Source organism: Phacochoerus africanus, chromosome 15, assembly GCF_016906955.1.
Source record: "Phacochoerus africanus isolate WHEZ1 chromosome 15, ROS_Pafr_v1, whole genome shotgun sequence".
NCBI classification, from domain to species: Eukaryota; Metazoa; Chordata; class Mammalia; order Artiodactyla; family Suidae; genus Phacochoerus; species Phacochoerus africanus.
Window position 1 is genome coordinate 29,325,830 of NC_062558.1, and position 24,929 is coordinate 29,350,758.

General features: G+C 44.6%; 1 protein-coding gene across 1 annotated transcript in view; it reads right to left on the minus strand.

Moving 5' to 3' along the window:
• Positions 1-24,929, minus strand: part of DNAH10 (dynein axonemal heavy chain 10) — a 158,618-nt gene that overhangs the window by 115,567 nt on the left and 18,122 nt on the right. Inside the window, exons 7-13 of the mRNA XM_047759974.1 lie at positions 15,761-15,918; positions 14,827-15,057; positions 11,913-12,103; positions 9,504-9,702; positions 5,502-5,696; positions 2,721-2,891; positions 275-451 (exon numbers count right to left, since the gene is read on the minus strand). Coding sequence (XP_047615930.1) covers positions 275-451; positions 2,721-2,891; positions 5,502-5,696; positions 9,504-9,702; positions 11,913-12,103; positions 14,827-15,057; positions 15,761-15,918 — 1,322 coding nt within the window. The remainder of the gene's footprint in view (positions 1-274; positions 452-2,720; positions 2,892-5,501; positions 5,697-9,503; positions 9,703-11,912; positions 12,104-14,826; positions 15,058-15,760; positions 15,919-24,929) is intronic.

A 24,929-nucleotide genomic window follows, 5' to 3' on the forward strand; every position in this document is an offset into this window, starting at 1 on the left:
CTCAAGTTCAGGGAGAAACCCATGTGACGGCCACCTGGAAGATGTCAGAGGTAGGTATGGAGATGTGGTCCCCAGGAATCACAGGGAAGACCTTCAAAGTTGCAGACAGAGATTTGAAATGGAGCTGCTTCTCAGGCAAGCAACTCTGAGTAGCCCGCTCCATGCCAGCAGCCACCTGGATTTAAGAATTCTCCTGGACATGACTGGGGAGGTCACCTATCTCAAATTAAACCGTGAAATTCAAAAGAGGGCAGTTCCAGCAGAGGCAACTTACTTCTTGTCCTCGTTCACTGTCCAGTATCTCCTCTACTTCTTGAAATCTGAGGATGGTGTGCTTGATCCGGAAGAACAGGGACCGTTCCCAGTAGATGGCACCTGCCACTGGGGGGTGATTCTTGTACAGCGGTGGGTTGTCAAGGTTCTGAACAAAGATTTTGTTAACTATGTCAATCTGCAAAGCAATCAAACAAATGTCTTCCGTAAGAGCCTCAGCATGTGAGCCAAGAAAAGATTTACCTTGAGTTGTATCTTTAAAGAACTGAACGTGGGAGTTCCCGTCGTGGCTCAGTGGTTAACGAATCCGACTAGGAACTATGAGGTTCCGGGTTTGATCCCTGGCCTCGCTCAGTGGGTTAAGGATCTGGCATTTGCTGTGAGCTGTGGTGTAGGTTGCAGATGCAGCTCGGACCCCACGTTGCTGTGGCTGTGGTGTAGGCCTGGGCTATGGCTCCGATTCAACCCCTAGCCTGGGAACTTCCATATGCCACAGGAGCGGCCCAAGAAATGGCAAAAAGACGAATAACTAAAATAAATAAAGAAGTGAACATGGAACATGAAGAAATACTCTATGCTACAGAATGGTGCTTTTACTACCTATCATTTCCTATTTTTCTTATACTCTATAGTAATTTTTTGCTTGGTTTAACAGAGGCAATGATCCAAACAGCCTCATAATTACAGACTGCGTACAATTATTTGGCCAACTTATTGGAAACTCTAAAATTTGTTCTGGACATGATGCCAAGCATGCATCGTGTGTTGTGTTGTGTGTGAGTGTGCATGTGCCACTGAAATTTTGTGATTATTTATTATGTAATTTTTTAACTCAATGAATTTTATTTATCACATTTATAGTTGTACAGCAATCACCACAACTCAGTTCTACAGCATTTCCATCCCAAACCCCCATACTACGTAATTTTTTTTTTTTGTCTTTTTGCCATTTCTTTGGCCACTCCCATGGCATATGGAGTTTCCCTGGCTAGGGGTCTAATCGGAGCTGCAGCCACCGGCCTACGCCACAGCCACAGCAACGCAGGATCTGAGCCACATCTGCAACCTACACCACAGCTCACGGCAATGCCGGATCCTTAACCCACTGAGCAAGACCAGGGATCGAACCCACAACCTCATGGTTCCTAGTTGGATTCGTTAACCACTGCGCCACGACGGGAACTCCTATGTAATTTTTTAATTTGTATTTTTTACAGCCACACCAGCCACATCTGGAAGTTCCCAGGCTAGGCATTGAATTGGAGCTGCAGCTGCCGGCCTACACCACAGCCACAGCAACACCAGATACTTAACCTACTTAGCAAGGCAAGGGATCAAACCCACATCCGTATGGATACCAAGTAGGGTTATTAACCTGCTAAACCACAACAAAAACTCCTATAATTTTTTAAATTGTGGTAAAATACGCATGACATAAAATTTACCATCTTTGGAGTTCCCTCTGTGGCTCAGCGGGTTACTCAGCGGGACTGGTATCCATGAGGATGCTGGTTCGATGCCTGGCCTCGATAAGTGTGTTAAGGATCTGGCATTGCTGTGACTGTGGCATAGGTGGGTAGCTACAGCTCTGATTAGAAACCCCTAGCCTGGGAACTTCCACACGTTGCAGGTGTGGCCCTAAGAAAGAAAAAAAATAAAAATAAATCTAAAAATAAAAATAAGCATTTTGCAATCTCATGCAAGTAACCGGGTGTCAGAGGGTAAACGATACCTGACCCAGTGATGGTCCTGATGCCAGAACCTGTGAATATGTTATGTTACCCGATAGAGAAGAACTAGGTACGGGAGTTCCCGTTGTGGTCGAGCAGAAGCAAATCCAACTGGTATCCATGAGGATGTGGTTTTGATCCCTGGCCTCGCTCAGTGGGTCGGGGATATGGTGTTGCCCTGAGCTGTGGTGTAGGTCACAGATGCAGCTCGGATCCTCTGTTGCTGCGGCTGTGGTGTAGGCCAGCAGGTGCAGCTCCAATTCAACCCCTAGCCTGGGAACTTCCATATGCTGCGGGTGCAGCCCTAAAAAGCAAAAACGAAAAGAAGAAGAACTGGGTGGCAGAGGGAGCTAAGGCTGCCAATCAGGAGATTACCCTGGATTATCTGGGTGGGTCCAATGTACCAAAGGGTCCCTTACCACAGGAATGTGTACCTGACATATACTTGACCTTGCAGGACCTTGTGTCGTGTGCAAGGACTAATACACCTATTGCTATTGCGATTACTAAGACCAGCAGATTATATTGTACTTCATAAATTCTTACTGGATTTCTCCACTAAACAAACCCACTTCGTTTTGGTTACCTGACTTGGTTAGACGGCATGCTTGTTTGGGGAAATGCCACAGTTTCTCTGAATTTAGATTTGAAAGACAGATGACATTTTGCCAAGTGTATTTTGACTGCTACAGCAGCCATAGATTTTTTTTCAGTTACCTCTTTGCAATACTGTGCCAGAATATCGTTAAATTTCATCATCATTTGTCGATTAATGGCCTCCCGTGAACGAATGTGTTTAAATTTTAAAAGCATGTCAAATGCTGCTTCAGCCGATCGAAGGGTCTTAAAAGATTCGTCAATAAAATTTTTTGCTTCTTTCTCAATAACCTGCCAAAAAAGAGTCAAGAAAAAAGCCCTTATGACCTTAGAGTTATCCTGCAAAAAAATGAAATGGCAAGAAAGGAGAAAAACAAAACAAATCAGTGCCCTGAAAAGGATTTCCATTGTGCTTTAGTGGAAGTGGTGTCCAGTTAAAAATGGCAGATGGGCTGCATTGGTTTTCTGTTCTCTCCCCTCCACCAGTTCAAAACGACGGAAAAGGATTTTTTTAAGTATAAATCAGATAGATAAGGAAATGGGAGAGTACACAGCAGCAGAGGAGAGAGTCGAGGAGTTTTTGGAAGGAGAGAAACTGACTTTACAGAAGGTAGAGAATTCTGGCAATAGGGGAACAGATGGGAGCAGCTGTTTGTCCCCATGGAAACCTCTGGGAGGCTGAGCATTTGGAGGCACCAGGAAGGGGAGGGGCAAACAGAAAAGCCCTTCACCCCACACAGTCAAGCCACTCATTATGCATCTCTGTCCCCACCCCACTCTATATAGAGTAGAAGGTTAGGTCTAGAAAAATTGAATCAGAATGACACTGACAGGGATGGAGTAGGATCATTACACAGGTAGCTGTAGAAGTCCTAGTTGTAGAGCAGCTTGAAAAATTAACAATGCATATGTAATTAACCAGGCAAATGAAAATAAATGCAATGATTAACTCCAGGAAAAATGAAGGGTTGGACAAGAGAGGTGGCATGGTCCTGATGAGCTTCCTGGCTCAGCAGTAAAAATATTTGCACAGGCATAAGGAGTAAACACTGACCATTAATTTAAACAAAAGTTATTTAAAACTGTGTTAGATGACAGAGAGGCAAAGAGCATTAAAAATAAAACAGTCAAATTTCTTTCTACTCTGAAAAGTAAAGAGGTGGAATTCCTGTTGGGGCACAGCAGAAACAAATCCAACTAGGAACCACGAGGTTTCTGGTTCAATCCCTGGCCTCACTCAGTGGGTTAAGGATCTGGCGTTGCCGTGAGCTCTGGTGTAGGTCGCAGACGTGGCTTGGATCTGACGTTGCTGTGGCTGTGGTGAGGGCGGCAGCTGCAGCTCCAATTCAACCCCTAGCCTGGGAACCTCCATATGCCTCGGTGTGGCCCTAAAAAAAAAAAAAGGAAAGAAAAGTGAAGGTGTCTAAATTGATTAAATCTGATAAATCAGTAAGTAACCACATTGATGTATTCTTTAGGAAATATGGAGGTAAAAGAGACATCTAGAATTGTGAAAAATGACAGCAAGAATAGGGATGGAGAGGAGTCAAACATGGAGATGCTTTTTCTTATCATGAGCCTTTTAGCATTACTTGACTATGTAACTTTGACATTCAATTTAAAAATAAATAACATCTTGGAATAGAACAGGATGGAAGATAACATGAGAAAAAGAATGCATACACACACACACACACACATGTGTGTGTGTGTGTGTATATATGTACATGCATGAATGGGTCACTTCGCTGTACAGCAGAAACTGGCACAACATTGTGAATCAACCACACTTTAATTTAAAGAAAGGAGGAAAAGAAAAAAAAAATAACATTCTGAAGTTCCTGCTATGGCCCAATCAGATCAGCAGCATCTCTGGAGTGCTGGGACACAGGTTCAATCCCTGGGCCAGCACAGTGGGTTAAGGATCTGACATTGTTGCAGCTGTGGCATAGGTGGCAACTACGGCTCACACCATCTGTTCCCCGGCCAGGGAGCTCCATATGCTGCGGGGCCACCAAAAGAGGGAAGAAGGAAAAAAGAACACTTAAAATAGAAGCTGAGGATAAATTGGATACAATTTAAATGGAGCTGTTTATATAACCCAAGTAGAACTGAGGTTGCCATATAAAAGATGCTCTGGGGTTATCACAACACTTACTTAAAATGGGGATGTTACTGATAGTGCTTCCCATGCAGGCTGAAAAAGTGAGCATGATGGGCCATCCTACGCACACAGTGTGCAGTGAAATCATATTCTTGTCAACCAGCACTGCCTTCCCCATATCTCAGCTACAACCTCAAATATCATCTCCCTACCTCCTGTCACTCCCTAGCCAAAATCAGCCTATGCTGGGGCCTGAAAAATGCTCCTCAGATATAATTCTGACTATATCACTCCCTTGGTACACAACCTTCCATGGCTCCCCACTGCTTACTAAATTAAATCCCATTCTTCTCTCTGGCCGTCCTGCATCCCCTCCAATCACCAAACCACCTTTGTAGACATGCTCCTGTGTCTAGCTGGATTTAAACTTATTCCACCTGCAGAGTAGGAGACAAGGGAGGCTGAGGAACATTCACTTTTAACTAATGCTCTTCTGTACTTTTATTTGTGTACTTGTTTTCCATTGCGGTCATGGCAGGCAGAAGTTCCCAGGCCGGGGGCCAAACCCGAGCCACAGCTATAACCAGAGCCACAGCAGTGACAATGCCAGATCCTTATCCTGCTGAGCCACAAGGGAACTCCTCCTCTGTATTTTTATTAAAAAGGCAGGTATCCCTTTTTATGACTCAAAAAAAAGAAAAAAAAACTCTTAATCATAACTAAATAACCCAACAGATTAAACATGAGGGAAACATGGTATCTTTGCCCAACAACAAATCGAAGGATGTGTTACTTGCCAGGACTTCAATCTTGAAGTCGTCCATGACATATTTCCAGTACTGGGAGCACTTGATGCTGAAAGGGTCAAAGGTCAGGTTCTCCATGGGGGTGACCAGGCTGTCCACCCTGCCCAGGACATCATCGATGCGCTTGGGATCCCCTGTCACTGCTTTCAGCTCCGGACCAAAGATGTTGTAGAATTCCTCTATAACCTGTGCAATCAGAAACACGAGGAAGTGGCCCCTTGGTTCTCTCGCGATGTCCGAATGAGACATCTGGCTTTGCCTGAGGGCAAGAGTCATGTCACACAGGTAACCTCCTCCCAGTCCAAGCCCTTTGGTACCATGCCCACCACACAAAGGACAAGATCCCAATGCCTGGACACGGCTTACCGCATTTGCACGCTCAGGCCCATTGTACAAAGGACAAGATTCTAATGCCTGGACACAGCTTACCACGTTTGCACGTTCAGGCCCACTGTACAAAGGACAAATTCCAGGTGCCCTGACATAGCTTACCATGTTTGCACACTCAGGCTCCCACCTATTCCTTTCACCTCCTCCCACATGGCTCTCCCCCCGCCGCCTTGCAGCCACCCCCAGCCTCTTTGAATCCCAGGTTCCTTCCTGTCTCAAGACCTTTGCACTTAAGAGTTTAAAATGCCTAGGTAGCTACTGCTCATTATTAAATATCCCTTCATCACGTCCAATGCTTTAGAACAGGTCAGGCCCCAGTGCTCACTTCCAGAGGCCCCTCTACTGTTCCTTCCGTCGCGCTCACCTCAGCTGTAGCAATGGATCTGTGTGACTGTCGTGTCCACTATCATTCTCTTCTATTAGACTGTAAGCTCCATGAGCCATAGACTCTATATCGAAGGGGCCAGCTTCATAGATGTGGGACTCAGGAGTCCAGGTTCCAGAGCACCAGGCTGGGCCTAAGGTTCTGCCTTTTTCTTTTTTTTTTTTTTTTTCTCTTTTTAGGACCGCACCTGTGTCATATGGATGTTCCCAGGCTTAAATCAGGGCTGCAGCCACAGCAACAAGAGATGCAAGCCATATCTGCGACCTAAGACGAAGCGTGTAGCAACACCAGATCCTTAACCCATTCAGTGAGGCCAGGGTTCAAACCCACATCTTCATGGATACTACTCTGATTCTTAACCTGCTGAGCCACAACAGGACCTCCCAAGGCTCTGCTCTTACCATCTTGAGATTCTTGATCATTTTATTTATGAGTTTGTGTTTGGTGAAGGAAGTCTGGTGGGACAATCATGCACACGTGTGAGCAGAGGAGGTGAGAGCTGGGTGTGTGCTGTTCACAATACATCTGCGGACACACAGTGTGAGGCCCCTCGAGCAGAGAGTACCGTGAACCCATGGTGCTCAGGAGGTCTAGGAGACTCAGAGTCAGTACAGGTAAGCGAGTTGCATCTACGATAAGTAAACGAGGACACCAACAGCTCAGAGAGGCCAGTCTCCCTTCAAAACAGAGCTTATTAGGAGTTCCTGATGTGGCACAATGGGATCAGCAGCATCTCTGCAGTGGCAGGACGAAGGTTCAATCTCCAGCCCAGCACAGTGGGTTAAAGATCTGGCATTGCCACAGCTGCAGTGGAGGTGGAAACTGCAGCTCAGATTTGATTCCGGATATGGCCCGGGAACTCCAATTGCCATGGGGCAGCCAAAATAGGGAAAACAAACAAACAAACAAACAAAAACAGAGCTTGCTTCCAACACAGAAAGAAAGCAAAGAAACATTCTAAGAAACACACCTGGCCAATGAACTCTGCCTGCCATATTGTTTCTCACTCTCATCCTTCCCTGTATCAGCCAACTGCTCACACTGAAAATGACGACGCAGAAGGAACAGTGGAGGTAGGAAAACACACAACTCCTTAACCTCTCAGCCTTTCTTCTCCACCAGGGAGCTGAGGCAGAGACCTCTGGTAGAAGGGGCGCCCATCCAGAGGTGAAATGAAACCACAGTTGTGTGCAGCGTTTCCACTGATCGGTAACAATGAAATACATCTGCACTTAAGAGTTCCAAAATACTAAGAATTCCCTGGTGGCCCAGCAGTGAAGGATATGGTGTTGTCACTGCTATGGCTCAAGTCACTTCTGCGGCACAGGTTGGATCCCTGGCCTGGGAACTTCCATGTGCCACGGGCACGGCCAAAAAATAAAAATAGCTCCAAAATACAAACTGTGTCATTTCAGTGATTCCACACACCAGTTAATGCCCTTCTATTTGCATTTTAAGCCAACACTGCATAAGAAAAGATGAATGCTAAAATCCATGCTAATAATTTAAATGTATAATTTTCCTTTACTGTTTTTTTACTTTGCTGCTGTTATGATAAAGCCAAGCCAAGGCAAGAAATAGCTGAAGAAGTGGAAAGGCTTTATATTGCTATACTTTTCACAGCCTTTTTTTTCTTGCTTACTGAACAAGGAGTCCACATCTCTACTGGGCACTGTGGCCACACACCCGGCCCTGGCCTTTGCTCACCATCATTTCTCTAGCAGGAAGCACAAGTGCCTGGCACGTTGTGAGTTCTTGACAAATAGAATGAATGAAAGGCTGGACCTTCATGAGACAAGGCCTGGCTAGTTCATCCGATCAGCCCCTAAGCTCTTTGTACATTCATTCACAAGGCGGGGGGCGTTGGGGGGGGGGGGGTCAGATCAAAGGGAAGCACTACCAGACAGAAGGGTAGTCACAGCAATGTCAGGGACAATGCAGCTTCAGGAGAAAGAAGAAGGTCTCAGATCACCTGACATTTAATGGAAAGGTAGAGGAGGACGACTTTGCAAAAGACACCAAGAAAGAGTGGCCAGAGTCAAAAGAAAACCTCCAGTATGGAGGTTCCTCAAAAAACTAAAAACAGGGAGTTCCCGTTGTGGCACAGTGGTTAATGAATCCAACTAGGAACCATGAGGTTGTGGGTTCGATCCCTGGCCTTGCTCAGTGGGTTAAGGATCCAGCGTTGCTGTGAGCTGTGGTGTAGGTTGCAGACGCAGCTCAGATCCCACGTTGCTGTGGCTCTGGCGTAGGCCAGTGGCTACAGCTCCCCGATTAGACCCCTAGCCTGGGAACCTCCATATGGTGCGGGAGTGGCCAAAGAAATGGCAAAAAGACAAAAAAACAAAAACAAAACTAAAAACAGAACTACCATATGATCCAGCAATCCCACTCCTGGGCATCTATCTGGAGGAAATTGTAATTCAAAAAGATACATGCACCCCAATGTTCAGAACAGCACAACTTAAAATAGTCAAGACATGGAAGCAACCCAAGTGTCCATCCACAGATAAGTGGATAAAGAAGATGTGGTGTATATATACACAATGGAATATTACCGAGCCATAAAAAAGAATGATATGTTGCCATTTGCAACCACATGGATAGACTTAAGGGTATTATGCTAAGTGAAGTAAGTCAGACAGAGAAAGACAAATACTGTATGATATCACTTATACGTGGAAACTAAAAACTGCAACATACTAGTGAATATAACAAAAAAGAAGCAGACTCACAGATACAGAGAATAAACTACTGGTTACCAGCAGTGGGGGGCAACCCAGGGGGTGGGGATTAGAGGTTCAAACTATTAGGTATAAAATAAGCTACAAGGATACATTGCACAACATGGGGGATACAGCCAATAGTTTGTAATAATTATAAACGGAGTATAATCTTTAAAAATTGTGAATCACCACACTGTATACCTGTAATCTATATGATGTACATCAACTACACTTCAATTATTTTTAATTAAAAACAAAAGCAGGTGGAGAGGGAGGGATGTCACACAATTCACGGGAAAGCGACCAAGGGCTGGTGTGCTCTGGTACTCTGTTTGCTCTTGCAGGTGTTTCTCCAGCCAGACCCTCTCTGATTCTCACCTGACATGGAGCCTGGAGACCCACCAACAAAAAGCCAAACTGCCTTCCACCATGCAAATCCCAGCTCTGACCACCTACACATGCATTGATGAAAGCACACCCCAGACTCCCCACCTGCAAGACTTCGTAGAGGTCCTGGCAGATGGTGGCCATGTAATCTGTTCTCTCAAATAGTCGTTTTCGGTCAAACTCCCATCGAGCTTCTCTCCCCGAGGCCTCGATCTTGGCCCTAATGTCAAAATAGGCCTTTTTCCACATGTTGAGGGTGTTCCTGGCCTCCAAGGTCTTGTGTTGTGCGCTCGCTCGATTTTCTCTGGGAAGCAAAGAGATGCTGTGATGAGCGGGAGGGCAGAGCTGCAGTGGGTCTGAATCACCACCCAAGAGAGGTGGGGGGCAGGCTTCTAAGGGGACAGTTCTTTTTTGCTTTGTTTGTTTGTTTGTTTTTCTTTTTAGGGCGGCACCTGCAGCACAGGTACGTTCCCAGGCTAGGGGTTGAACTGGAGCTGCCGCTGCTGGCTTACACCACAGCCTCGGCAATTCCAGATCTGAGCTGTGTCTTCGACCTACACCACAGCTCGCAGCAAGGCCAGATCCTTAACCCATTGAGCGAGGCCAGGGATGGAAACCACATCTTCATGGATACTAGTTGGGTTCATTTCCACTAGGCCACAACAGACACTCCTAAAGGGACAATTCTAACCAAGGAGCAGAGCCTCTCTGATGTCACAGAAAGCTTCATCACAGAAAGTTTCTGGGGCCAGCTGCTGCTCTGCCAAAATCGGCAAGGGTGCAGGCAGGAATTCCAGACTGCGTGGCACAGGTTGACTTTCGCTGCAGCTGCTCCTCCCCATCACAACATGCAAAGCTTGGGCCACCTGGGCAGCCTTCTGTCTGAGCTTGAAAGAGAGCAGGTAGTACTGAGTCCCAGGCCAGAAGTCAACAGTGGGGACTGCAACATAGGAGCAAAGTGAAAATACTGAGATTTGCGGACCTATTTCACTTATAGACATTCTTTTTTAAGAAAGTAGGAGTTCTCTGGTGGTTCAGCGGGTTAAGGATCTGGCATTGTCACTGCTGTGGCTCTGGTTACTGCTGAGGTATGTGTTCTATCCTGGGCCTGGGAACTTCTGAATGCCATGGGCAGGGCCAAAAACAAACAAACAAAAAAAAGGAGTTCCCGTCGTGGCTCAGCAGTAATAAACCCAACTAGTATCCATGAGGATGTGGGTTTGATCCCTGGCCTTGCTCAGTGGGTTAAGGATCCCGCATTGCCATGAGCTGTAGCACAGGTCACAAACAAGGCTCGGATCCCAAGTTGCTGTGGCTGTGGCTTAGGCAAGCATCTATAGCTCCAATTCGACCCCCTAGCCTGGGAACCTATATGTCACAGTTGCAGCCCTAAAAAAAAAAAGACAAGGAAAAAAAAGATCTTCAACATTTGATCCTCAGAGGATTTGCCACCTGTGGGGTCTGGGCTCTGGGAGTGAGGTTCCCTCATACCACCGGCCTCAGTCTCTCCAAGAATAACTAAGGAAGACAGTCTTGATTAATCCACTCTGTGGAGTATTATTTGGCCATAAAAAGGAATGAAGCATTGATACAAGCTACAACATGTGAGAACCTTGAAAGATGATGTTGAGTAAGAAGAGGAGCCAGTCATAAAAGACCACGTGCTGTGTGATTCTATTTGTATGAGTGCATGGCCTAGGCCAACCCACAGAGACAGAGAGTAGATCAGAGGTTCCCCAGGGCTGGGGGTAGGGTTTGGAAGGGGGGAAATGACCATTAAAGGATACAGGGTTTCTTTCTGGGATGAAGAAAATAGTCTAAAATCAATGATGGTGGAGTTCCCACTGTGGCACATGGGATTGGTGGCATCTCTGGAGCACTGGGACCCAGTGTCGATCCCTGGCCCAGCACAGTGGATTAAGGATCCTACGTTGCTGCAGCTGTGGCATAGGTTGAAACTGCAGCTGGAATCTGATCCCTGACCTGGGAACTCCATATGCTGTGAGGCAGCCAAAAAAAGAAAAAAAAATTTTTAATTAAAAATAAATAAATATGGAGTTCCCATTGTGGCGCAGCGGTTAACGAACCCCGCCAGCATCCATGAGGACGCAGGTTCGACCCCTGGCCTCGCTTAGTGGGTTATGGATCCAGCGCTGCTGTGGGTTGTGGTATGGGTCACCAACATGGCTTGGATCCCATGCTGCTGTGGCTGTGGCATAGGCCGGTGGCTACAATTTTGACTGGACCCCTAGCCTGGGTGCCTCCATGTGCCATGCAGGTGCGGCCCTAAAAAGACAAAAAGACTGAAAAAAAAAAAAGGTAGTGAAAAGACATAACCTCAAAGGCATGCCTCTGCTGTCAAAAAAATAAAAACAAATAAATAAAATCAATGATGGCAAATATACTAAAAGCATTAAATTGTCCACTTCAAATGGGCGACTTGCATGGTGTGTGAACTACTTTCCCCAAGGCTCTTTAAGGTCTTAGGACAAACATAGGGGCGTTCTTCTTTACTTGAACAGAGTCCGCAGATTCACCACTCTGCAGACTCTCTCCGCGATCTCCCAGGCGATGCGCTCCATGAGCGGGATCATCCTCTCGTCTTTGTTGTAGTGTCGGGAGATGATCCACACCATCCTCAGGGCGCTCATCATGGACGGGATGGTTTCCAAGACGACGTGGAAGTTAGACCCATGCGTAATGTTCTAACCCAGAGACATGGGCAAAAGAGAAAGGCAAGCAACCTTAGCCTTGGGGCAAACAGTGTGATAAAGTGAGAAGTGTGCAGGAAGTGTCCCTCTTCTTAATCAAAAAAAAAAAAAAAAAAAGGTCCTTAGGGTGAGAGAAAATGTGTAACAAACCAAAAAGTGTGAAATAGGTCTGTATGTGCTGACACGGAAAGACAGGTAAGATTTACAATTAAAGTAAATAAAGCAGGAGTTCCCATTGTGACTCAGCTAGTTAAGAACGCAATGTAGTGCCCACAGTGCCCATGAGGATGTGGGTTGAACCCCTGGCCTCGCTCAGTGGGTTAAGGATCTGCCGTTGCCATGAGCTGTGGTGTAGGTCGAAGATGGAGCTCGGATCCTGCGTTGCTGTGGCTCTGGCGTAGGCTGGCAGCTGCAATTCCAATTTGACCCTTAGCCTGGGAACTTCCATATGCTGCAGGTGTGGCCATAAAAAGAAAAAAATAAATAAAAAATAAAGTAAATAGGAGTTCTCGTCATGGCGCAGGGGAAATGAATCCAACTAGGAACCGTGAGATTTTGGGTTCAATCCCTGGCCTTGCTCAGTAGGTTAAGGATCCAGCATTGCCGTGAGCTGTGGTGTAGGTCCCAGAAGCTGCTCAGATCTGGCATTGCTGTGGCTCTGGCGTAGGCCAGCAGCAATAGCTCCAATTTGACCCCTAGCCTGGGAATCTCCATATGCCGAGGGTGCAGCCCTAAAAAAAAAAAAAGACAAAAGACAAAAAAATAAAAATAAAAAGTACAGCAATTTGCAGATGTGTATGTGAAGTATGAGTGTGTGTATACATATTATTTATATATAATTATACTATATTTTGCGACAAGAATGCCACTGAATGAATTGAAGCTGGCATTCTAGAGGTGCACTTATCAGTGCCAGGATTTTCCAGAGTTTGAGAAAATGGGTGTGGCAATAAATGAGGTGTTTGCAACAGCACTCAGAATGTCTAAAAAGTATACGTATTTTGGGAGTTCCCTGATGGTCGAGTGGTTAGGTTTCAGCACTTTCACCACTGTGGCCCCAGTTCAATCCCTGGTCTACAGAGATTCCACATCAAGCCACTACATGCCATAGCCAAAATATATATATACTTATCTTAATGCCTATTAGAAAAATACATAACTGTATATCAAAGCTATGACTACGCAGGTTTTATCATTTAAGATGAGGCTAAATTACACACATATACACACAAATAGACATAAATACATTTAAAGTCAACGTAAACATGTTTCAAACACACAAAGGGATGGCAAAAAATCCAAAAATGATACGTGAGTGAAGGAAGCTTGGCTCTCACTGATCTTTGCAAGCCACTCATTTTGCAGAGACGATCAACAAATCTCAGAGGAGGAAACGGTGTTGTCATTAACATCAACTCAGTGGCAGATTCCACTTGGCCCTCAAGCCCTCAGACTGGATCGATTATTGTATCACTTATACAAGAACATATACATAAGTTCTCCTGTGCGTACCATTGTACAATTGTTGTGCAGGTACAGTTACACTCGTACAGTCTGGACAGGTACCACTTGTACAGTTGCTTTCCCTATGCAGCTGTTGATGTGCTAAGTGCTCTGCACGACTAAGTTCATTTGAACCTTCCAGCAACCATTTGAGGTAGGTTCTCTCATGATGCCAGTTTTCCAGAAAAGGAGACTGGCTCAGAAAAGTCACCTATGCAGACATGGAGTGCTCGGGACCTGGGCCGATGCTTCCACGGTGCTTCACTTTGGAAAAAGAGTTAGGTGGTATCTCAGACAGTTAAACATAGACTTATCATATGAACCCAGCAATTCTACTCCTGGGTTCTTACCCAAATGAACTGAAAGCAGAGATCCAACAGATATCAATGCACCCATGATCACAGGTGCCTTCTTCACAACAGCCAAAAGGTGGAGACAACCCAAATGTCCATCAACAGATGAATGGATAAATGAAACATACAATGGAATATTACTGAGCCTTAAAAAGGAATGAGATTCTGACATATGCTACCACATGCATGAATCTTGAAAACATGATGTTACGTGAAATAAATAAGACACAGAAGGACAAATATTGCAGTTCTCGTTGTGGCTGAGCAGGTTACGAATGTGACATGGTATCCACAAGGCAGGTTCAATCCCTGGCCTTGCTCAGTGGGTTAAGGATCTGGCATTGCCACAAGCTGTGGTGAAGGTTGCAGATGTGGCTCAGATCCCATGTCACTGTGGAGTAGACCAGCAGCTGCAGCTCCAATTGGACCCTAGCCTGGGAACTTTCACACGCCACAAGTCGGCCCTAAAAAAAAAAAAAAAAAAAAGACAAGTATTGTATGGTTTCACTTATATGAAAGAGACAAATTCATTGAGACAGAAAATAGAATAGAGGTTACCAGAGGGTGGGGGAAACCGGAGTTTTTGTTCAAGGGACACAGAGTGTGTCAGGGATGGTGAAAAAATTTTGTATATAGACAATGATGATGGGTACCCTGCACTGTGTATGTACTTCATGCTACCAAACTGTACTCTTTCAAGTGGTTAAAGTAATAAATACTATGTGATATATAGTTTACTACAATTTTTTACATGCTGAATAAACAAAAGGAAGTTAAATCCATGGGACATCTAGTTTACAGGGTTGACTTTCTTTCACCCAGCATGACTTTCTGCACCCAGCTACAGTGCACCCAGCATACCTTGAAATGACGTTCCACCGTAGAAAGAAACCGCACATTATCTGAAGCCTCCATGTGGAACTTGAATAATTCTGTTAAGACAGGCTGAAGGTTGGCCACAAGCATAGAATCTGATTCCCTGATCACATCCAAGACTTTTCTGACTACTGGAAGCTTTGTTTGTTCGTGGAGCGCACTTAGGGTGGCATTTCTTTCTCGCCAGAATTCAATTTCAGCCAGAGGACCATTACCCTGAGAGGTGACAGGAGCACACAAACAATGTCATCATTAGCGGAGAGTGGACACTTGTGGTCATTCCTCCAAATTCTCCAGTTAGGGCCCAAACCATACAAGTACTTCAGGGTGTGGGCACCTGACCTAGGATGGTTCAGGATGAATCTCAGACTCTAGTTGGGACTGTTAGACAAAGACAGTCCATGTCTCTCTAGACAAGGTGATATGAGGGTGTGCGGCCCAAAACCGCTATGAGTTGCCACCATGAAGGAAACCAGCCTGTGATGGAAGACCCCCTCATAGAGGAGAGGGAACCAAGAGACATGCAGAGAAACATGGCTAAGTGCCAGAGTCCTGATTAAACCACACCTGAAACCAGATCTACCTCTGGAATTTTTGGTTACCTGAGCCAACAAATCCTCTTTCTTATTTCAGCCAGCTGAGTTGGGTTTTCTGATTGGTTTGTTTTTTATTTTCCAGTCCAAACATCCTAACTGATACACAGTATTATCTTTATCAATCCAGGGAGTAATGCAGTAGAATACAAACCTCAGAAAGCCCAGGCATGATATCTTGGGTAGGTTTACTTTGATATTTTTAAGGAGATCATGAAACAGAAAAGAGGCTAGATCACACAGATCCCCAGACTCCCAGCTTTTTCTCGGGAAGGCAAGCATGAACTGGATGGTCCAGGGATCTTCAAAAGTACTGCTTGGATTACCTGAGGTGTTTTTTTCATCTGGCCCTCCAGGGCTGCAGATATCTGATTCAACCAGTTTATCACACATTGCTCCAAAATTTCAACAGTTTCTGGGTCAGCTGCCAGGTCGGACACATCTCCCTCTATGCTGATGCTTGGCATTTCTAACTTGATCTCACCTAGTGGGATAAAAACAGGAAGTCAGCCACTGGCTTAAGAAAAATCATTATGGACTCTAGTGTTTCATCAGTTGGATCTTCTCTCCAGATATCAGTATATGGTCTAGTATGTCCTTGTCCTAGTATGTCTGTATCTCATTCTCTTCCATCAGACTGTAACTAAAGCATTTAGATAATTAGATCAATGTTCCAGTGTTAAACTCGATCAAAATGATTTAGTTATTTAAGACACTCCTGAGTTTACAACTTAGTGACTTCAATTTAAAAACTGAAGGATTTCCCTGGTGGCCTAGTGGTTAAGGATCTGGTGTTGTCACTGCTGCGGCTCCAGCCACTGCAGTGGCGTGGGTTTGATCCCCGGCCCGGTGCAGCAGGTTAAAGGATCCAGTGTGGCCACAGCTGCAGTAAAGGTCACAGCTGCTGCTCAGATTCAATCCCTGGCCCAGGGAACTTCCCCATTCCAAGGGTATGGCCATTAAAAAAATAGTGGAGAAAATTACCAAGAGAATTTTTCAGACTGAAAGCCTAGGTCTTCAGACTGAATATATAGAGTGCCTAACAAACAGAATCTTGGAGTTCCTGTTGTGGTGTAAGGGAAACTAATCTGACTAGGAACCATGAGGTTGCAGGTTCGATCCCTGGCCTCACTCAGTGGGTTAAGGATCTAGCATTGCCATGAGCTGTGGTGTAGGTCATAGATGCAGCTCGGATCCTGGGTTGCTGTGGCTGTGGTTTAGGCTGGCAGCTGCAGCTCCAATTAGACCCCTAACCTGGGAACCCTCCATGTGCTAGGGGTGCAGCCCTAAAAAGAAAAAAGAAAAAAAAAAAAACCTGAATCTCATAGAGTAGGTAGCAAAACGAATTGAAAAAGAACCACACAAAGGTCCATTATCATAGCATTTTAAAACACTAGGGATAGGAGTTCGCTGGTGGCTCAGTGCATTAAGCATGGTCACTGATGTGACTCAGATTTGATCCCTGGCCTGGGAACTTTTGAATGCCAGGGGTGCAGCAAAAAAAAACAACCAAAACAAACAAACAAAAAACCCTCTAGGAATAAAGAGACAATCCTAAAAGTTTACAGAAAGGGAAGGGGGCAAAAAGATAGGAAGAGAGAAAGAAAAAAGAAAGCAGCAAGGAAGGAACGAAGAAGGCAGGCAAACCTAAAAAGAATCCACTTTCTCATGAGAAACACTGGGTGCTAGAAAATGATGAAAAAAACTGTATTCAAATTTCTATACTAAAATTATTTTAAATATAGACTTCTATACCTAGACAAACTATTCACTAACTGTAAAGACCAAATAAAGGCATTTTCAGACACGTAAGTTCTCATAAAATTACTTCCCACACACCTTTTCCAAAGAAGTTACTTAAGGATGTTCTCTCACACATGAGGGAGCAAAATCCAACTAAGACTCTCAACCTAGGATCCAGGAAACATTGAATCTGGGGAGACAGCTATGTGTCATGCTGACGGAGCATCTAGCCCACTTTACAACAGCAAGCTAGAAGGATATCTAATAAGAGGAGGGGCTTTTGCAAAAACAAAAACAAAGAAGGTTGCACAAGATGACTTTTTTTCTTTTTTCGCTTTTTAGGGGCACACCTGTGGTATGTGGAGGTTCCCAGGCTAGGGGTTGAATCAGCGCTGCAGCCACCAGCCTACACTACAGCCACTGCAACACAGGACTCAAGCCACATCTGTGACTTACACCACAGCTCAAGGGGAGGCAGAATATTAACTCAGGTATTCAGTGTAGGAATATGGGCTCGGATACATTCTTTTGATACGGATATTGATTAACATTTGTGGCTTAAGGGCTCCAGGCAGTAACACCTCCACAGGCCTTGTTTTATCATAGGAAATGCACATTCCCCACAGGCTTTGTCTACCATAGGAAATGCAAATATCTAGCCCACTCCTCAACTGATACAAAAGGAATGAGAGGAATGGTGACTTAATCTAAGGAAAGAAAAGGACAAAGAAACCATAAAACTTTCATGGGACATTTCCTACCCTAGAACCCCTTTTGGACAAATACTGATATGGGTAGTTTAGCAAGGCCAATGGGAGCAAACCACATCTTTCTGGACCCCACGTTGGTGCCCCTCCCCACTTTTAAGAGAAAAAAAATCCCTACAGGACAATAGAGAAGAGGGCCCTTCTCCCCCTTCCCAGCAGCCCTGGGAGCTATTTGCTTTTCTTTCATAAAGATTTTGCTTGCTTGCTGCCTGTGTGTTCTCAGAGTTCATTCTTCGACTGCCATGAACAAAAACCCAGATTCCAGTATCAATCCGAACACTGGATCCTTAACCCTCTGAGTGAGGCCAGGGATCGAATCCGTATCCTCATGGATCCTAGCCGGGTAACCACTGAGCCACAAAGGGAACTCCAAGAAGACATTTTAAGTAAGGAATGGCAACTGGAAATACCAGAAGAGGAGGAGAAAAGCTACATAAGAAGGAAACCTTGGAGTGCCCATTGTGGTGCAGTGGTTAACAAATCTGACTAGGAACCATGAGGTTGCGGGTTCGATCCCTGGCCTTGCTCAGTGGGTTAACGATCCGGCGTTGCTGTGGCTGTGGTGTAGGCCACAGACAGGGCTTGGATCTGGCGTTGCTGTGGCTCTGGCGTAGGCTGGCAGCTGCAGCTCCGATTAGACCCCTAGCCTGGGAACCTCCATATGCCACGGGAGTGGCCCTAGAAAAGTCAAAAAAAAAAAAAAAAAAAGAAGGAAACCTTATCCAAGAACACTACTCTGCTCTGTAGTAAACAACATTCCCATAGCTATAATGATGTAAAAACATGGTTCACTACATAATGAAAAGAATAATGCAATTCTAAAGGAAGCTAGCGGGGGGAGCAGGGAGACAAATCCTCATCATCATAGCAGGAAATAATACTAACAGCTACAATTAAGGAGTGACAGCAGCTCAGCACAGCAGCATCAGCATTGACCATCAATAGAAACACAAAAAGAATTAAAGACGGCGGGAAGTTCCCGTCGTGGCGCAGTGGTTAACGAATCCAACTGGGAACCATGAGGTTGCGGGTTCGGTCCCTGCCCTTGCTCAGTGGGTTAACGATCCGGCGTTGCCGTGAGCTGTGGTGTCGGTTGCAGACGCGGCTCGGATCCCGAGTTGCTGTGGCTCTGGCGTAGGCCGGTGGCTACAGCTCCGATTGGACCCCTAGCCTGGGAACCTCCATATGCTGTGGGAGCGGCCCAAGAAATAGCAAAAACGCCAAAAAAAAAAAAAAAGACGGCGCCAACTCATTTGTATGTATTAGTACTATTTAATTTTTTCAAACTTTCTGTATATATTACTTTAAGAAAATATAATGCATACGTATTATATTTACTAGGTATTTGTTACATAATTATGTATATGTTTATTAATATGTTTAATGGAAGCACACTTGCTATAAGCATACAAATATAACATACTTATATTAAAAAGTCACTCCAGGAGTTCCTGTCGTGGCTCAGTGGTTGGTGAATCCGACTGGGAACTATGAGGTTGCAGGTTCAATCCCTGGCCTTGCTCAGTGGGTTGAGGATCTGGCATTGCCGTGAGCTGTGGTGTGGGTTGCAGATGTGGCTCGGATCCTTCGCTGCTGTGGCTCTGGCATAGGCCAGCGTCTACAGCTCCAATTGGACCCCTAGCCTGGGAACCTCCATATGCCACGGGAGTGGCCCAAGAAAAGGCAAAAAGACACACACAAAAAAAAGTCACTCCACAACAGATTGCCTGACATTTATGGCCTCACACATATTACAGAAAAAGGGTAAAAGAGCTTTTTGAATCAACAGCCAATAAGCTACAAAATGCTATTCTATTTTTCTTTTTAGGGCCTCACCTGTAGCATATGGAAGTGACCTACATCACAGCTTGTGGCCAAAAAGTTATTCTTAACTGTCCCATAAATAAACACAAATTTCTTCCCCAAGATGACATAATAGAACAGGGGTTGGCAAACTTCTTCCACCTTCCCACCTCCCACGCCATGCCCATGGCATGTGGAAGTTCCTGGGCCAGGGATCGAACACTCACCACAGCAACAACAATGCCAGATCTTTGACACACTAAGCCACCAAGGAATTCCCAGCAAGCTTTTTTTTTTTTTTTTTTGGTCTTTTTTGGCTTTTTAGGGCCACACCCGCAGCATATGGACGTTCCCAGGCTAGGGATTGAAATAGAGCTGTAGCTGCCAGCCTACACCACAGCCACAGCAATGCCAGATCTAAGCAGAATCTGTGAACTGTTTACCACAGCTCGTGGCAATGCCAGATCCTTAATCCACTGAGCAAGGCCAGGGATCAAACCTGTGTCCTCATGGATACTAGTCAGATTCATTTCCACTGAGCCACAACGGAAACTCCTTTTTAAAAATTTTTTTTTATTTTTGGCCGCTTCATGGCATATGGAGTTCTCAGGCTAGGGATCAGATCCAAGCCACAATTTCAAGCTGCATTAACACTGGATCCTTTAACCCAGTGTGCCAGGCTGGGAATCAAACCTGCATCCTGGCATTGCAGAGATGCAGTGAGAACTCCAAACTTCTTAAAGCACCAGACAGTAAGTATTATAGTCTTTGAAGTCCAGGAAGCAAAACTGAAGCTAGAATATAGGTCCTTATATAATCATTTAAAATGTAACCAGTGAAAACTGTAAATGCTACTCTTAGCCCAGGGGCCACACAAAAACAGGCAATAGGTTGGATTTGAACCATGGAGCCCTGTCAAAAAATATTAAATCATTTGTTATTTTATAAAAATATAAAAAAGAAGAAGAAGATGGGATTAAGATGGTGGAATAGAAGGACTGGAACTCAACTTCTCTTCTAAAAACAACAAAGTTTACAACCAAATGCCGAGCAAACTTCAACCAAATGGACCAGAAACCTTCAAGAAGATATCCTACTCCAAAAGACAAAAGGAGGCCACATCAAGAGGTAGAGGGGGCAATTACACGATATAAGCAACCCCATACCTCCCAGGTAACTGTATCACAGAGACTCGCCTACAGGAGTGAGAGTTCTGAGCCCCACATCAAACTCACACGTGCGGGGATCTGGCACTGGGAAAAAGAGCCCCCAGAGCATCTGGCATTGAAGGCCAGTGGGGCTTGTCCACAGGAGCCCCACGGGACTGGAGGAACGGAGACCTCATTCTTAAAAGGCGCACACGGACTTTCACATGCACTGGGTCCCAGGGCAAAGCAATGTCTCCATAAGTATCTGGGTCAAACCTGACTGCAGTTCTTGGAGGACATCCTGGGAAAACAGGGGTGAATGTGGCTTGTTCTGGGGGAAGGACATTGGAAGCAAAGCTCTCAGGAGTATTCATCAGCATGCCTTTCTCTGGAGGTGGCCCATTTTGGGAAAATCTGGACCCACCCATGAGCACTGAGAAGCCCCAGGCCAAACAATAATCCAGGTGGGATCACAGCCTTGCCCATCAGTAAACAGGCTGCTGAAAGTTCCCCCAGGCACACAGCTGCCTCTAATCCCATCCAGAGACAAAGCCCCACCCACCAGAGGGATAGGAATCAGCTCCACCTTCCAGTGGGCAGGCATCAGTCCCTCCTATCAGGAAGCCTACAGCAAGCACCCCCCAACCCCTGTCAGCCACAAGGGGGGCAGACGCCAAAGTAAGAGAGGCTACAACTGTATTATCTGTAAAAAGGTCACCACACCAAAAACCTATAAAAATGAAAAGACAGGGAACTATAACTCCAGATGAGGGAGAAAGGAAAAAACCCCAGAAGATCAGCTAAGTGATGAGATTCTCAGCCTCCAGGAAAAAGACTTTAGACTGTTGATGTTGAAGATGATGCAAGACATTGGAAATTAACTGGAGGCAAAGATGGATAACACATAGGAAACACTGAGCAAAGAGATAAAAGATATAAAACTAAGGCAAGAACAGATCCAAAATACAATAACCAAAATAAAAAATTCATTAGAAGCAGCCAACAGCAGAATACTGGAGGCAGAAGAACGAATAAGCAAGGTGGAGGACAGATTAGTGGAAATCACAGATGCTCAACAGAAAGAGAAAAAAGATTGAAAAGAAATGAAGAGAGTCTCAGAGAACTCTGGGGCAACGTTAAATGCACCAACATCTGTATTATAGGGGTGCCAGAAGGAGAAGAGAGAGAGAGAGAAAGGGACAGAAAAAATATTCAAAGAGATAATAGCCGAAAACTTCCCCAACGTGGGAAAGGAACTACTCACTCAAATCCAGGAAGCACAACGAGTACCATATAAAATAAACCCAAGGAGGAATACACCGAGACACATATTAATCAAACTGACCAAAATTAAAGACAAAGAGAAAATAGTGAAAACAGCTAGGGAAAAGAAAAAAAAAACATACAAGGGAACCCCAATAAGGGTATTGGCAGATTTTTCAGCAGAAACTCTGAAGGCCAGAAGGGAGTGGCATGATGTATTTAATGTGATGAAAGGAAAAAAACTCCAACCAAGATTACTTTACCCAGCAAGGCTCTCATTCATATTTGAAGGAGAAATCGAAAGCTTCACAGATAAGTAAAAGCTCGGAGAATTCAGCAACACTAAATCAGCTTTACAACAAATACTAAAGGAACTTCTCTAGCCAGAAAAGAAAAGGCTGCAACCAGAAACAAAAATACCACAAATAACAAGGCTCACCAGGAAAGGCATATATACAGTAAAGATACGAAATCATCCATGCACAATTATGCCACCAAAATCAGAAATCATGAGAAGAGGAGGGTACAAATGCAGGATTCTGGAGATGCACTTGCAATTAAGAGACTAACAACTTAAAACAATCTCATATATATATATATAGACTCTTATATCAAAACTTCAGAGTAACTGCAAACCAAAAATCTACAATTGATACATAAACAAATAAGAAAAGTCAACTCAAATACAACACTAAAGAGAGTCATCAAACCACAAGAGGAGAGAACAAGAGAAGAAGGGAATAAAAAAGAGCAACAAAAACAAATCCAAAGTAATTAATAAAATGGCAATAATTACACACATATATCAATAATTACCTTAGACCCCCCTGCTGTACAGTGGGAAAATAAAAAAATATATAAAAATTAAAAATAAAAAAAATAGAACAGTAAAAAAATAAAATAAAATAATTACCTTAAATGTTAATGAACTAAACACCCCAACCAAAAGACATAAACTGGCTGAATGGATACAAAAACAAGATCCATATATATGCTGTCTTCAAGAGACACACTTCACTTCTAGGGACACATACAAATTGAAAGTGAGAGGATGGAAGAAAATATTTCAGGCAAATGGGAATCAAAAGAAAGCTGGAGTAGCAATACTCATAACAGATAAAATAGACTTTAAAATGAATATTTTAAGGGACAAGGAAGGTCACTACATAATGATCAGAGGATCAATCCAAGAAGATATAACAATTTTAAATATCTATACACCCAACATAGGTTCACCACAGTATATAAGGCAACTGCTAACAACCTTAAAAGGACAAATTAACAATAACACAATCATAGTGGGGAACTTTAACACCCCACTTTCAGCAATGGACAGATCAACCAGACAGAAAATCAATAAGGAAACACAGGCCCTGAATGAAGCATTAGACCAGATGGACTTAATAGATATTTATAGGACATTCTATCCAAAAGCAACAGAATACACACTCTTCTCAAGTGCACATGGAACATTCTCTAAGATTGGTCACATCCTGGCTACAAATCCGACCTCTGTAACTTTAAGAAAATTGAAATCATATCAAGCATCTTTTCTGACCACAACACTATACGACTGGAAATCAACAACAAGAAAAAAATAGTTGGGTTCTCAACCCACTGAGCCACAATGGGAACTCTGGGAAGAGCACTCTAAAAGAGAAGAATGAAAAAAACATTTCCAGAGCATGTTGTAGAGTCTGCATCTCTATACGTGTTTCATTTCCAACAAAGAAAATTCCCACGAAGTGGGGACGTGTTCAATTTTACTTTAAAGGGAAGAGAAGGTTTTTTTCCCCAAGAATAGCAGCACTATCCTGCAGCCCCAAGGACCCCTGGCTGATTAAGGCTCTGCTGTTTTTTGTTTGTTTGTTTGTTTTGTTTTGTTTTGTCTTTTTGCTATTTCTTGGGCCGCTCCCACAGCATATGGAGATTCCCAGGCTAGGGGTCCAATCGGAGCTGTCGCCACTGGCCTACGCCAGAGCCACAGCAACGCAGGATCCGAGCTGCGTCTGCGACCTACACCACAGCTCGAGGCAATGCTGGATCGTTAACCCACTGAGCAAGGGCAGGGATCGAACCCGCAACTTCATGGTTCCTAGTCAGATTCGTTAACCACTGCACCACGACGGGAATTCCTCTGCTGGTTTTTCACAAGGCAGGACTTTCAAAAGTGGAAGCAGCAAACGGGGCTCAATTTCCTCCCTGAGACAGCATCTCCACATTGCTGGGCTCCACTCAGGGCAACAGCCTCCTGCCCAGCCAGGCTCTGGGGTCCAGCCACACCACCCACCCCATCTAAGGAGGTGTCTATCAGCTCCATCCTACAGCAGTTGTTGTAGGCCCATTATGAGTGGGGCCCTGGGCTGTGGACACAAAGAAACTAAGCCAGGACCCAGCCCTTGATCCCTTCTTGTTCACGGAAACCCCACTCTTTCCAAGTTCCTTTCTTTTGTTCAGGCTATTATTCTCCCTGCTGGAAACGCCCTTGCTCTCCAACTCCACCTAACACTTTGCTCATCCTTTCAAATGAGGCCAAATGCTGCCTCATTCAGGAATTCCTCTTTGATTCCTCCCCTCCACCCCTACTCACTTCTCCAACATGGTCTCCCTCTTCCAAGTCCTGAAGACTCTAACAGCTTTCTTAAACCCCTTATTCTGCCATAGTTCTTAGGCACTGGATTATAAGATCCTTGAGGACAAGGATTCCTCCTTGTGTTTCTTACAATGACCAGCTCAGTGTCTTTCATATCATGAGCAGGTAAACAAGAACG